Here is a 16,249-nt window from a genome sequence, read left to right as displayed (position 1 = left end):
TGTTGCTTACACCTGGTTACCTTAAAGGCCAGACAGACTTTCCAGGCGATGAGCTTTTCCCTGGCATTAAGGATGACAGGGTAGCGCACCTCCTTGCCCTCACTGTCCCGCTCAACCTTGCCATCCAAAGCTGGGGACTTCCTGGCCTCTGCATGAGCATAGTCTGGCCCGACAGTGTACACCTGGACACACGTGATACGATCTAGTCAAAAGGAGCTCTTGTCGGCATTCCGTATTGTCCGCTAGAAGCCGTTTTTTTGTTTTTATTTTCTTGCATATTACAAAAGTTTAAGTTTTGAAGAAGCCACTCAATATAATAAACAACACGTTTAGGATTACTAAATACTCATAATTTGTTATTGTTTACCTAAGCTTCAAGTTGAGTTGTGGGCGAGTCATGCGTGACGCGATTTGATTTGCATCACATTTTACATTTACATTTAGTCATTTAGCAGACGCTCTTATCCAGAGCGACTTACAGTAAGTACAGGGACATTCCCCCGAGGCAAGTAGGGTGAAGTGCCTTGCCCAAGGACACAACGTCAGTTGGCATGACCGGGAATCGAACTGGCAACCTTTGGATTACTAGCCCGATTCCCTCACCGCTCAGCCACCTGACTCCCCAGGCTGCATCACGGTGCAAACGGTTTTTCCCTGGGCTACTTATGCTAGCGCGGTGGTACTAGCTGTAATGTTTCGTATGTAGGCTGTGTTTGTCTGTACAAAGTACAATCCCATCCCCCCTCCTAATCAAGTAGTGAATTGGCAGATTTGGTCTCAAGCCAAGTAGCCTTAAATATAATGTTTCACAAGTAGTTTTGTCAACTTTCAAGCATGCATTCGGTGTACAGTTTTTTCATACATTCTTTTTAGCCGACATCCACAGACTAAATGGAATGAATAGGCTAATTATGGGCATTGCATTGTGCAGAGGCTGATTTTTCTTTGTTTGACCTGGTAAACCATGAATAGGCTACATCTTTGAGGCTGTTTTCGGAAGATGTAATTTGCACCAACAACTTAACACTAGTGCTGTCAGTTAAACGCGTTATTAATGGCGTTAACGCAAACCCATTTTAACAGCATTCATTTTTTTATCGCAAGATTAACGTTCTTTTTGGCCTAGCAAACTTTGTATGTAAGAGCCAAATATTTGTATTGTAATGGTTATGGCTGTACACTGGGTGGCGCTGTTTGGCTCGGCTATATGAGCCAGGGGGAGACAGGTAGAGCCAGGTGTTGACCCCGGAAGGGCAAATGGTTTTGACCGTTTCGGCGGAGTATTGTCTCGTGTATATGTCTTGTTTGCACCAGCCATCCTGGAATAAAAGGTATTATCTCCTTAGCCGGCCTTTGGACTTATTAAAGACGAGCACCAGGTAAACCAATAGCCGCCTAGCGCGTCGTACCAGAGCCTGGGGCAACACTACAACAGCGCAGCATTGGGCTGGCTGTCATATTGTAGTTTTTTTCTCATGCTGTTGCAACGACTACTGACGTTAGAAAAACTACAACACCACACCGGATCTAGCTAGACCGGAAACAAAACAACAGGCACGCCGCACACACTTGTTTGGGCTTGCGAGCCGGCTAAAGAGTAGTAGGCTAACATTCCATTTTGAGTGGATGGCGAGCGCGAGACGCCGAAATGGATGCCAATAAGATTCTGAATGGAAAGGTTACTTTCAAAAAGTTGCCAAATGGTTCCATTGACAAGACCAAATTGATCTGTGTGTTTTGTCGTTGTGAACTGAGCTATCATCGCAGCACGTCCAGTCTGAAATACCACTTGATGGCCAAGCACACAGCTGATGCAAATTCTCCGCCCCCTCGTCAAAGCCAGGCAATGTTGCAATGTTGTTTTCAATAATAATAAAAAAACATTTGCACTAACTAAGCAATCCAATCCACTTTTCCATGTTGATGAGAGCATTAAAATGAGAAAAAATTATGGGACAAAAAGAAATCAAGGGACATTTAGAATAAAAATGTGCGATTAATCGCGAGTTAACTATGACATTAATGCGATTAATCACGATTACATTTTGTAATCGTTTGACAGCACTACTTAACACATAACTTGAAAAAACACATTATCTAGGATCGAGTGCAAATATTGTTTTATTTTTATTTTCTTCACTGCGGCCAGCCCTCAATGCTTCGAAGGATTAACACAAAACGACCACACATCTCTGAAGGCGTGAAAAGGTGTAAAATCTTTGAAGCCGATTATCTGGGTTAGAGCTTTCCAGGTTTAACAACATTCAGCTACACGTATCTTCTTCAACTATTTTCAGATTTCAATGACACATAATTTGAAAGCTTACAATCTGCACTTTCACAATCTGTCACCTTTTGACTGGACCGTGTCACATACACACATTATACACATTCTTTTTACTTTTCGAGGAATCTGTAGTCATTCTAATGACTGTTGACAAGATGTTGAAGATGCCCTGCATTGTTTCATTAAACACTATTTGTATTTTAATGTAAATCATGACACAAACTTTGAGGTGGTGCTCTTAATGGTCACTCAAACGTGGGCATGATCCACATTGTAAAACTCAAGTGGCTAGTGTCAGTGTCATGACACATCTAGGTACCACCTAGGAGCAAAAGTAAAATATGTTTTTGCAACTTCAACTGATATCTGCAGGGCATAACCTATAAATCTGACTATGGACTTTGAAGATCATAGAAACTTTACATGAGATCCCCCAACGTTTGACAGAAAATTGGAGAACATTGAGTTAAGTACAGTTTAATTTGTAGCTGCAGTGAGATAATGGGGATGTAACTACCTTCACGTCAGTTCCGTCCGTTGGCATGAACTCTTCATAAATATAGGATCCAGTTTTCCTCACGTTGCTCTCGGGGGAGTACACACTGCTTCTGCTACCGATCTGGGTAGAGTATGACAGGAAGAAAAATTACAGGCATGGTGCAGGTTCATTACTAGCAGCTATGAATCAGGGGCTCAGAACCAAATAGAGTTTGTATTGCTACAAGATCGGATTATAAATGAGGCTCCATATCATGACGGGGGGGTCTTATATTTGACAAATGCCACTTTATGCATGCTATTAAATCTGTTACAGGTAATAGCAGTTATATGTTTGTGTGTGTGTTCTAACCTTACGGAACAGCCTCTGACTGCCTCCTCCTGCAGAGGTGGGGTAGTAGATGTAGACATTGTGGTCTTCGGCACTCACAGGCTTCTCCACAAAGGGCTTCTGGAACACCTCTCCGTTTACCTCCACATGGTCCTCCCCTTCCACCAGGTTACACTCTTAAGAAACAGAGTATGGCACATTAAACAGGTTATCTACAGGGAATACAGACTCAAAAACCTTTCACTGCCCATTCATATCCTTAAGATTGCTACATGTAACCAAGTTAAATTGGTTAAACTCACTCAGTATAAATACTGCCAACCTGAGCCATCAATGAGCTAGCTTTTCGGTGGCTAGCTGGTTCAAGCAAAGCTTGAGTCAGATGACTCCATTTCGAACTCTGGTGTGTGACCAAATCTTGAGGAAGCTCTACTAAGGAGCGATGCAATGACACCAGTAACAGTGGTGCCATGACCCGGATACACAGTTGAGCTGTGGTGTGTAGGGATGAGTGTAGGGGGATGAGTGTAACCAAGTTGAATTGGTTCACTTCACTCCTCAGTATAAATACTGCCCACCTGCGCCATTGAAGAGATAGCTTTTTTATGGAGAAGCCGGTTAAAGCAGTGTTTATAGAGGTGGTCGTCACGTTCATGAGTTTGAACCTGTGTCTGTGTGGGCAATATTGGGAGTAGTGTTGTCAAAAAAAACTATACTCCGGTATAGGGATGAGTATTGATAAGATTTTAACGATTCCGACTCCATATCAATTCCTGCTCTGAAAACAGAGGCCTGAAGAGGCCTCTGTTCGGAGATAGAAACTTTCAGTTTCCTTGTGTTCAAGCTTCTATTACTCAACACCAGTAGGACATACAGGGGTCCTAACAACAGGGGATATAACTTCAGTGTCACCTTTCAAAAGAGACCATTTACATGCATGTACTCCAATTGGTTCAACAACAGCTTTCAATGTACTTTGGGTATGTTGTTTAGGCGTTTTCAGGCACATTTAACAGGACTATTAAAAGGTTAAAAAAGTAAAATGCTAAGTTTAATAATGGATTAAAAATCGATATGCTCAGTTTCATAATGGGACACGCGAACGTTTGCTGATAACACACGCCGCCCCGATAACGTGAAATGATCAATAAGATCAATACTAATGGGAGACGAATGCCGGAGCTAAAATGTATGCTTCAAACGACGGGACAGAAGATAACTAGATCGACTACACACAATAAAGGCAAATTGCTTCACACAGTAACAAGTGGTTGTGATCACTTTTGAGCAGTTTAGCTCTACCTTAGATAGTTAGAGATGAAGCGCGAACGTTAGCTGCGCTGCTGCATGCATCGAACACATGACGTTCCAGTAACTTCATTCCATGCTGTGTGTTCAAATGCTTCTTCATATTTGTAGTATTTCCTCCCTTCGACGAAATAGACGTTTTACACGCGATACAAGTGGCGTTGTTGTCATTTTGTCGTGTGAAATACAACCAAACTTTAGAACGCTTCTTCCTAGTTGCCATGTTTGCTGCAGTCTGTCTGAATAAACTATAAAAGTTTGCGCATGCGCAACGGCACAGAGAATCGTTAACAGAATCATTAAGGAATTTTGCTAACGATTCCAAGGAATCGATTCACTGGGAACCGGTTCTAAACAAGAACCGGTTCTCGATACCCATCCCTACTCCGGTACCAAGTCAGTACTCAAAAAAACAAACTGTACGATACCAGAATTTCTGAAGTACCAGGTTTCATAGTCGGACGCTGACAAGCACAGTGTTGCCAAAAAATCTCAACAGAAGTTGCTAGGGGCTCTCTGAAAAGTCACTAAAAGTCGCTAGATTTGTCGCAAGATTACATTTTTTGTCACTAGGGAAGGCAAAAAATCTCTAAATCTAGCAACAAAGTTGTTAAATTGGCAACACTGGACAAGCAGCTAATGCTGCAGGGGCTCCACCAAAAGTTGTCGACAAAAAATTGGAAGAGCCATATATGGAAGTACTTTAGGTGTGAGGCAGATGAGAACATTGTCGATCACCAGAAACCAATTTGCAAACATCTCCTTTCATGACCTTTATGGTTTGCAGCATACTGCAAATGCAATACCTAATACCTTCAGTTTTTTGCTTTGGTATCGAAAATGGTATTGAGTACCGTGAAATGTCATTGGTATTGGTACCGACTACTGACATTTTTGTACCGTGAAAACACTAATCGGGAGGAAGCTCTGCTGATGAGCAATGTGATGCTCATTACATATGCACTTTCAGTTGGCTGCCTAGATGGAAGACCTGTGCTTCCAAAGAGATACAATAATTTGGCAAGAAGTTACACAAGAATACCCCACGTATAATCCAAATAACTAGTGCTAGCTACTTCCTTGTAGCCAAGTTTATTAGTACCTGTGCTTTGCTATCTCAAACCATTATAATGATGGACTGAATGTGCCTCTACAAAATAACTTAATGATCCCAAACTATTAAAGATCCTGTAAAGTGGAATCTGCTTGAGATTGGGGGGGCGTGTGGCCTGAAGGAGCTGAATCTCCACCCCCTCGAATTTAGCAACAACAGCAACACTAGCTAAATCAATTGCAGATATCAGAACAGACCTACCTGCAGTCTCTGAGTGTTTTATGTATAAATTACTCTGTCTTTGCACCAGCTGAGTAACAGAATGCAACCGTCTGTGATCTGACGTAGATAGGTCGCTGTGACGTAGATTGGTCGGGTTTTGGCTTCGCCTATACAAAACCTGAGCTGAAAACGGAAGAGAAAGTGTTCAACGGTCTAACTCCACATTTCAGTGAGACAAAGTTTTCGCGCTTTGCACATGCTTTCAGGAACTCATTTCACGCGTATGTAATGTACTGAGAAGCAAATCATGGAATTTGCTTTACAGGATCTTTAAATCTAAACTGCTGAGCTGCAAAAAACAGCCCATGCTTTGAAACATTGGGCCTTGATATAGATGTATAAAAACCATTTTAATTACAGCATAATCAAATGACTCAAAGTCGGGAAGGTGGCTTTCAATCAGGACTACTTAGGAAACCTATTAATAACAATGAAACCTCATGAAAGTAAAAGCATTGAGCAAAGTGACTGCCTGTTGTTCCACTGGCACCAACACTAAAACAAGTCTTGGAGGTTTTGTAGGTTGTCTACTGACACTGAGGTGTGACATGCAGGATATATTCCAGTAGTTTGGCCACTGAGTCAAATAAGTGAACTCTGCATGCCCAACTAAACTGGTTTACGCATAGGCTACTTGACTAGAGCCGTTTTAACAAACTAAAAAGTGTCCGCTAAGACCAATTTTACCCTTCCCTGATACAAGATTAACTGTACATAAACAATAGTTTGCACAACAAAAATGTCAGACTTCATGATGCATTCTGTATATATTTGAGTAAGAAGTCTACATTAGATGTCAGTTCTGCAGTTGCGATTAGAGTGGGCATAACTCAATACATTTGATCACTATCCATTACAAATTTGAATATATGAACATATCTACAGATACAAATCAATTGTGATAGATATAACATCTGGGGCCGTATTCCCAAAACATTTTATCTTACCACTAAGAGTTCTGCTAAATAGCAGTAGAAGTTATTAGCTAAGAGTTTCCTCCTAAAACATATTCACAAATAGCCTGGCTGCCAGCCCAACTTCGTCCCACCCACAAAAAAATTTGGTCGGGAAGTTGGGTCTGGAGGGTCTCGTATTGGGGACAACTACAGAAAACCAGAATCTGGGCGGACCAATGAAATTGCCAGGTCGGGCTTTATACGATGATGGATAGATGATCAACAGTAACGTAATCACCCACGTCACAAAAGAGCGCTTAAGTTGAATTTGTTTTGAACAAACATGGCTACCGCTGGAGATCTGGGATGTTATGATTCTGCCATCGAGTCTGTTTTAGAAGACATCGACAGCGCATTAATTTTGAAAGAGGAACAGAGAAACGCAATCAAGGCATTTGTTGATGGAAAATATGTTTTTGCCGTCCTTCCTACGGGATTCGGTAAAAGTTAACATACTACGTTGCTCTGATTGGTTGTAGATCTATCCAATTGAGCGAAGAGGCATTTGTTTTCCAGGTTCGTTTGAAACACGCCCCATAGTCACAGCCCAACGGAGAGTTCTCAGACTCATATTCTGAATAGAATTATGAGTATGACAACGTCAGGCTAATTCACAAAGCTGTTGAGACCAACTTTTACTTAGGAATGGGGAGAAATCTTAAGCTAAGACAAAGGGCGGGGTTGACCTTGTTGCTATGGATGCTGTCAACAAGCTTACTAACTATGCCCAGTGATAATAGGGGATGGATCTCTGTCTATGATTTCATCATAGAAATATTGTAGAACAAGGTATTATTTTGCAATATGTGAAATGTTGCCATTTTTTTTTTTTTTTACATTTTCAAATAAAGATGTGCAGTTGTAGGTTGTGTCACTAATTAAACAAGTATATGTTTGTATAGAAAATAAAAACAAAAAAACGTCTTCTAGCGGACAATACGGAATGCCGACAAGAGCTCCTTTTGACTAGATCGTGTCACGTGGGTCCAGGTGTACACTGTCGGTCCAGACTATGCTCATGCAGAGGCATGAGCATATCACAGGAATATCACGTATATAATTGTAAGTCTCTTACATGTGCATCTCGTAAAGAAAAAGCTAATTTGCATAAAGGCAGCCGTATGAATTGTCGATGTGGGGTCTGCAGAGGGTATATTGTTTGATGTTGTACAATGTTATGTGTTGTACTGACGGATGGCTGAGATATACGTAGTTTGTCTGTGCTGCATAAATGCATTTTCCCTGTGGCCAAGTAGTTTAGTTGTCAACCTTGATCTTCGGTGTTTACATTTACATTTTACATTTAGTCATTTAGCAGACGCTCTTATCCAGAGCGACTTACAGTAAGTACAGGGACATTCCCCCCGAAGCAAGTAGGGTGAAGTGCCTTGCCCAAGGACACAACATAATTTGGCACGAATCAAACCGGCAACCTTCAGATTACTAGCCCGACTCCCTCACCGCTCAGCCATCTGACTCCCTCCCTCCTGTTACTGGGTTGTTTCTATAAGTGACTGCATCCCTGATAACTCTACTACAATCATAATACCCGACGATACCTTTTCAAAAACTCTAATCACAAAATGTTTCTAAAATGTTTACGTTCCAAGGCGGATTGCCAGCAACAGACATTTTATGATTGTTTGTGATTTTGTCTTGACAACATTTGTTGTGACTTAGGAGTCCTCTTGACTACCCCTAACTTCACAAATTTAGGAGCTGGTTTTAGAGCTAAAACTCAGTTTTCACAAAGACGGACACAGGGAACGCCCTCTCCGATGTGGAATGCCCTCTCCAAGCCCCTCAGAGAGCTCTACGTGCACCTCCTGATTTTCCTGACTATCGGTCCGCTACTCCGTAATTTTACAGATACCCCTTTGCTGTGATTGGTCTGTATTAAGAACCGCTTGCGTCAGGGGCGGGGTTGCCGTGACCAACAAGACGAACAGAATCCTTTGCCCTTTGCTGTAAGTTTTTTAAATTCATATTTCAGCTAAACAGTACATGTAAATCAGCATCTGAATTAAAATGTGACGAGAAATGGGCAGTGTAGTTGCTGAAAATGTGCTTATATTGATGAAACGGCAAATTTTTACATTTGCTCTGACTTTTTGATAACCCATCGCAGTGCAGCGCCACCTACTTCTGGCGGTGAATTGTTTTCAGCACCCACAGGAGTACTATAAATTCTACGAATCAGTCTGTCTGTCCGTCTGTCCGTAACGGAGTCGGAGTAGTATAAATCGGCCTTTACTTTTAGCCTAACATGTTTTGTGAATACAGCCCCTAAACTCCTGAAAGGTCAGTGGTAAACACCTTCTGTTGTGTCAACAGTTGGTCTGCACTGAATAGCTGCCCTTACACTCCATTCCAGACATTGAGAGAGAGAAAGAGAGAGAGAGAGAAGTTCTCATGAGTGAAGGAGACATTTTGAAAGTAGCATTTCAGCCCACGAGTAGTCACAGTGTCGAAGATGAAACACAAAAGTTAGAGACTGGATGGCAGGACTTTTGTTATCAAATGATTTAAAATACATCATGAAAGCCCTAAAGACAGACTACCCACAATACAGTGATGGGTGTTATGTGTTCGCAAACACTAACACTCAATATGGTACTGAATCTGTCCCTCATAGCTGTTAAGAGGCCATTGTGCAGGCGCCTGATTAGAATGAGAAATAATGTGATATGAATTCAGTGCAGAGAAAGACTGGGATATTATATGGCTTGGATAATATGATATGGCCGTGTCTTGGGGTGGTCTAGTATCGACAAAGATTCCTAATGCTGGCGAATAATACACCCATTTTTAATGTATTTTTTTGCATATAATCCTAACCGAGTTGGACTTCTTAACCCTGCCTGTCCACTGAACAATTCTCACCAATTGCAAGTCATAAAAGCAAAGTAGGTGTAAGCAAAGTAAGATCATTGTAACCTTGCTACATGAGTTAATGTTCTGTATATAGTAAGCCAAGGGTAAAAAATAATTTAAAAATAAAACACAGTTAAACTAAGGTGATGAATGAGAGCTGCAGTCCACACCACAGAACACATTATTGATTACATTGGATCAGAATAGTCAGAGGAAACATATTGCTTAAGGAAATAATATGAACAATACCGCTTCATATGTCATGTCAAACATTGTCCTTGTGGTGTTTGAGAGAAAAATATTTAAATTGTTTACATTTTATTAATTTAACAGACACTTTTTTCCAAATGGAAGTACAAACAGTTGTAGCGAGGTCAACCAGACCACGCAAAGCCGACATCCGTCTGTCACACCTGTAGAGTCTCATCCAACCACATCAGTCAAACCTAATCAGCCTTGTGGACACCCTCAGTATGCTGATTACCCACCAAACGCCGATGCAAAGGAACTATAGAGTTGGGGGGGGGGGGGGGGGGTGATGCCCTCTTATCTCTCCAAGGAAGCTCCAAAGGACTTGCTTGAGACAACATATCTCCAGCAACCATTTGTCATCTCTTTTTGTTGCGGGAATTCGAACAAAGAACATACCTTGCCAGAAATTTAAGGAAGGTTCTTCAGGACTTCACCTTTACCAAAGGAGTAGACGGTGGAAATTATGAGAGGAATATTTGTGTGATGTTTTCTACTTTGTTTTAATGTTGTGTTTACTTAAATATTGATTCTAGTAACTACTCCTTCCTGAAATATAACCAAATCAACCTTGGTGTCTACACAAAGTTAACATTATAAAACAATCATTCAACTATATTTTGTAACTGTACAAAGATGTCCAGAATTTTTTTTTGAACACCCATATGTAATGGACAGAGACTAGTAGGAAACCCTAACCCTGGAGGTTTTCTAACCCTAACCCTAAGGAAAGAGGGGGAGTTGAGAACCCAGCATAAGAAGTACCCAACCGCAATTCTAATTGTGACCTAACTGAAATCACACAGACTCAGTCTCATGATCCCTGCAGCGCAGCCACAAATATTTACTCATTTTACTCATTTAGCAGACGCTCTTATCCAGAGCAAATGACTTCGGATATTCTTCAAATGGGCCTCAGACACGAAATTATTTGTAAAATATAATTTGACTTTATTTTTACGATCTGCTCTACTCTACTACTATATACTATATACTACGGTACACTGAAGTCAAGGTACGGTTCATACCGCGGTTCAGACATCACGGTTCAGTACGAGTTCGGTACAACGGAGGGAAAAACAAAACAAACCAGGTTCCTCTACGAGTGAATACGGGCGCATTGAAGATGACATGTAAATTCTGATTGCGTCAGTGATTTTGGCCCTATTTGTATGTGTATCTAATGGCTGGTAGGGAGGAGAAGTTGGACAGTTTTCTTTTGTCTCGTTCCAGTGATTGACAAACCTGGGTGATGGCGTCGGATATTTTTAGTCATTTAGCACACGCCAGATGCGTTATATGCGTTAGCATGTTAGATGTATTTCCACTCACATACCCCACAACCAGTGACGTGCGGTGATGTCAGTAAGAGGCTAGGCACTGAGTTATGAAAGCCAGATTACCTAATTTATTGTTAGGCTAATTTGTCAAAACAGTAAACGCAGTAAACAGTACAAGCGGTAGCCTACAGCCGCTGACTGTTAGCACAGCCACATAGCCAATCTTTTCTTCATACCAGTCTGTTTGAAACGATCGAAAACATGTTGTCCCTTTTTCTGCAGTAACTTAGTCCATCTAGGTGTGGCGTAGACCTCCCTCTTGCTATTAACAAATTTTTTTTAATAAAATTTGAGAAATTCCTCAACTCCGTGATATGTAATTTTGACTTGAATTTTGCGGGGATTAAGCTTACAATGTAGCTGGTGTAATGACGTTAGCTGCGCAAATGTCCAGTAATTAGAGATGTGTCGTTCGTGAACGATTCGTTCATTTTGAACGAATCCTTACAAGGACTCGGGAGTAACGAGTCCTCTCAAAGAGTGATTCGTTCATTTTCTCGTGGCCGCGCATCGGGACTGTTGCATAGGCTCGTCCAAGTAAACAGAAATGATTCGTTCATTTCCCGACTCGGTCTTCGGGTACGAGTCTTTGGATCATTTTTCACGTGACCTGCATAGGCTCTGTAGTGGTAGCTAGAGGAAACGAACGATTCGTTCATTTCCCGACTCGGTCTTTCTACGAGTCTTTGAATCATTTTTCACGTGGCAAAGGCACAGCAGAGTTGTGCTTTTCAACGTACATGTTGAAGAATACAGGATCGCTTTTTAAAAACATTTTTACATTTGAATTTTGGCAGGCTAGGCAGTGCCTACCTTGCCTATCCAGACTGCACGTCACTGCCCACAACTGCTGAACAATGCCGACACACAGTGCTTGTCTTATCCACCACTCTCTCGCCTGTACTACTGTAACTAAAATGGGAAACTTAAAAAGGCCGGCGGGTCCTCTATCTCTCGTGGGTCGCCACCACTCGCCATACTCGTCCTTAGTGCTGCTAGCTAGCCTATCTCTGACTCACGGCGGCGCCAATCAGAGCTTCAGAGCTACAGATTAGATGTCCCTAAAGAACACGAGTATCTATCAGTAGTTCTGCATTACATTCATTATTTGCATGCAAGTTTTATTTATTTTTATACCGTGTATTCTCTGTGTAATTTCATGCACCTGTAATATTTCAATAAATCTCGGGCACAGTAAAATTGCTTTTATAAACTTTAGACTTTATACTTTGTTAACATTAGACCACCGAACCGTGACACCCGTACCGTACGGTTTGGTACGAATACTTGTACCGTTCCACCCCTACTATATACACTATACTAAACTATTTAATTCCTTCAGATTACTGATTATTACATATTAACTAGGTTTCCTTGATCGCTTAAACCAATATCAAGGTGGTGCCCCGTTGATTAAATACTTGATTAGAAATTAAGTATCTATATTAGTAAGTATCTATTCTAAAACAAACATACCCCACTACAAAGTACAGTTTGTGCAAAGACTTCATCTTCCCTACACCCTCTGTGCTACTAACCCTCTGGTCTGGCGGGGTCTCTGTTGAGAACAGCGTAGCGTGGAAGCAGGATCCCTTCGGCCTTCAGTATCCGATACACCTCTCTCCTGGAATAGAGAAATTAGTGTTAGAAGTAATTTGCATTTGTAACAGCCTTTAGTTAGTTGTAACCTTTAATTGTAGAATTGCTTGAGCATTTCAATGGCAACTCTGTTAAGCAAGAGTTATGCCAGGGGTGTCAAACTCATTTTGGTTCAGGGGCCACATACAGCGCAATCTGATCTCAAGTGGGCCGGGCCAGTAAAATAATAGCAAAATACCCTATAAATAACGTCAACTTCAAATCTTTACTTTTGTTTTTCAATATTTCAATATTATGCCTTAATTTATCATTTAGCCTACATGTGCATTATAACTCACAGATCACAGTGGATCTACAAAGGCACAAAACATTTATTCACAGATAGGCCCATGGAAAAAATTGCATTTCACTTTGATTAAATGTTTTTGTTTATTTTAATGTACAGTAGATACATTTTCACATCTGACCACCTGAACTGACTCACCACACTATGCACAAACTAAGGTGGGAGCTATGAAGCTCTATGTTATCACCCTGCCTTGTAAATGTATTACATTTGTATATTTCAAAAACACAAAGGTGATAGCAGCTGAGCAGCTGAGCAATAGTGTTACACCAGACCAAACTATTTTGTGCTGAAGCTGCTGACTGATATTATACTGCACAATGTTCATGGTCTTTAAATATTACATTACCACAGTAAATGTAATTGTTTCACAGAACTGTATTCTTCAGAGTGCAAAACGTCCCTTAAAGAGCATTACAGGAATTAGACTTACTCGCTGTTTAACCCCCTCCCCTCTCTTTCTCTCACTGCGACCTATCTACTGCAGCCACCGGCTGCTCCTGAAACTTGGCATCTTTTAGCCTTCACGATTGCATCAATATCAGGTGTCAAATCTTGAGTAGCGGCAAATTTCATAATGTCATTTAAGTGCTTGTGTGTTAGCCTTGAGCGCAGCTTTGTTTTATTGATGTTCATTACAGAGAAAACCTGTTCACAAAGATAGGTAGTGCCAAACATGCATAAAACCTTTGCAGCCAGGGCTGTTAATTTGGGGCACCCTGCAAGAGATACTGATAAAATGTGTCCAAGCCCACCGAGGCAAATTTTTCCTTCATACCTGAATCACACAGCAAGTCAATTATTTCGAGTTGGATGTCAGCGGGCAGATCAGAAGCCTTGACTGTGAATGGCGAGCGAAAAACTGCAAATTCTGTCTCAAGTTCACCGAAGACCTGAAACCGTCGCTCAAACTCCGGCAGCAATCCTGTAATCTTGTCTTTGTATTGATCCATGTCAGCATTAAGTCCGGTCGCACTCCATGAACTGGACAATTTCCTCTCGTAGCTCAAAGAAACGCTTCAGAACGGCACCTCGGCTTAACCACCGTACTTCGGTGTGGTATGGCAAGCCATATGTAATGTCTTTATCACTGAGAAGACTGTCAAACTGACGGTGATTCAGACCTCTTGCTCGGATGAAATTAACAGTGCGGACAACCACCTCCATGACATGATCCATTTTTAATGATTTGCAACACAACGCTTCCTGGTGCAAAATACAGTGAAATGTCCAAAAATCTTGTCCTCCATTTGCGGCCTGTACTTTCTCTCTGAATTTTGTCACAACGCCTGCTTTTCTCCCGATCATTGATGGCGCACCATCTGTAGCCAGGCTGACGGCACGGGACCAGTCCACTCCGACCCTGTCCAGCGCTCCAACGAGAGAGCTCATAATGTCATCCGCTGTTGTAGTATCCGTCATAGGTACCATCCCAAGGAACTCCTCGGTGACTGTCAAAGTCTCATCAACACCACAGATGAATATGGCCAGTTGAGCAACATCTGTAATATCAGCGCTCTCATCAATTGCAACCGAAAATGTAACAAATGACATGACTTTGTGATTCATTTGGCTGTCCAAGTCTGCCGAAAGATCAGAAATTCTATCGGCGACAGTGGTCCTCGTTAGGCTAATGTTGGCAAAGGCCTGTCGCTTTTCAGGGCACACGATTTCTGCAGCCTTCAGCATGCATGTTTTCACGAACTCTCCATCAGAAAATGGCTTGGATCCTAACGCTATCTCGTTAGCAATAAGGTAGCTAGCTTTCACCGCTGCATCACTGACCTCTCGGCTACGCATAAAAACAGACTGCTGTTTCTTCAGACCCGCAACAATTCATGTATCTTCTCTATTCTCAGTTGTCCTCGCAAACGGTTGTATTTTTCACCATGATGAGTCTCATAGTGGCGCTGAATATTATATTCTTTGAGCACTGAAACTTGCTGATTACACACCAAGCACACTGCTTTCCCATTAACTTCTGTGTATAAATAAGAATCAGTCCATTTTTCTTGGAAAACTCTGCACTCTGTGTCAACTTTTCTCTTTTTTGACAAAGACATTTTGGTAATGAGGGTGCAACAGTGGGTAATTTTGACCAAAAAGAGCTTAATAACGATAAGGCAAGATTGCCAGATGGCGCATTCTTGGCGCGTTGCTGTCACATGCTGGTTATTTCCGGATCTGTCGTTTTGTCAGTGTGATCTCTGCTGGACAAATTTGGAATCTGTTCCTTTTTTTAAATTATGGAAGTCGTCTCGCGGGCCGGATTGAACCATCTGGCGGGCCGGTTTTGGCCCGCGGGCCGTATGTTTGACACCCCTGAGTTATGCAGACTGTTCATTCCTGTTCCTAAACAACAAGACGGCTATTATTACCCCCTCAAAGACTGCATGATGCTACCATTGTTGGGCCATACTAAACCTCTTTCAAAAGCAGAACACCTGAGACTTGTTAAGATTCAGGTTCTATGTCGTGGAGCTCCAGCTCCATAGGGGCTCTGCTCCTATTGGTTTACAGCTGTATGTTCACAAAGCCGTTCACAGAAAGCCAAAATGTATCCATCGCCAGGTAGCCTACCGCTCATTCTCCCAAAAACTTTAGCACGGGTTGACATCCTGAAGCTCAGAAACCGGCAACTACGAAGATTTCTACAATACTTGAAGAGCAACCCACATGGCCTTACTTCGATGTCGGCTCATCCACTGCCACCAAAAGTTTTTCTCATGGCTCTCTGCCGGTGCCGTGACCTGGATGGTAGGGACGGGCAGGATTTGTGCTTTGTTTGCCTCGGCCCATGCCATGGCAAGGACGGCCTGGTTTTTGACCCTGACTGTCAGCCTTGCACTCGCCTCTCACTTGAAGAACGGCAGAGTTGCTTTACTTTCTTCCGGGAGGAGGAGTCCCTCTAGACAGTTGTCTCTGCGCTGCTCTCTGATGGCGATAGTTCAGATGCAGAAGTGCCCCTGAGGATCCTATGGAGGCAGAGTCTTGGCAGCGGAGGCCTTTTGTCCCTCGCTTAATCTCCCCAACACTCATTTAATGAAGACGGTGCCCCGCTACCGCAGGCTCTCCTGTCTCGATAAGGAGAGATCTTCCTTTGAGCCCACGTCCTGAGCCCCCCG

The 16,249-nt window shown here is 42.1% G+C and overlaps 1 protein-coding gene across 15 annotated transcripts in view; it reads right to left on the bottom strand.

The window, feature by feature from the left end:
- ppip5k2 (diphosphoinositol pentakisphosphate kinase 2) overlaps positions 1 to 16,249 on the bottom strand; it is a 103,278-nt gene that overhangs the window by 45,334 nt on the left and 41,695 nt on the right. For all 15 annotated transcript variants that reach the window (XM_062484399.1, XM_062484401.1, XM_062484402.1 and 12 more), the window contains exons 5-8: positions 12,718 to 12,803; positions 3,138 to 3,292; positions 2,805 to 2,906; positions 21 to 182 (exon numbers count right to left, since the gene is read on the bottom strand). In XM_062484399.1, the coding sequence (XP_062340383.1) occupies positions 21 to 182; positions 2,805 to 2,906; positions 3,138 to 3,292; positions 12,718 to 12,803 (505 nt within the window). The remainder of the gene's footprint in view (positions 1 to 20; positions 183 to 2,804; positions 2,907 to 3,137; positions 3,293 to 12,717; positions 12,804 to 16,249) is intronic.

Source organism: Osmerus eperlanus, chromosome 18 (genome assembly GCF_963692335.1).
Source record: "Osmerus eperlanus chromosome 18, fOsmEpe2.1, whole genome shotgun sequence".
Classification (NCBI taxonomy): domain Eukaryota; kingdom Metazoa; phylum Chordata; class Actinopteri; order Osmeriformes; family Osmeridae; genus Osmerus; species Osmerus eperlanus.
The sequence above is the reverse complement of the archived record's forward strand: the minus strand, read 5'-3'. Positions and strand labels throughout refer to the sequence as shown.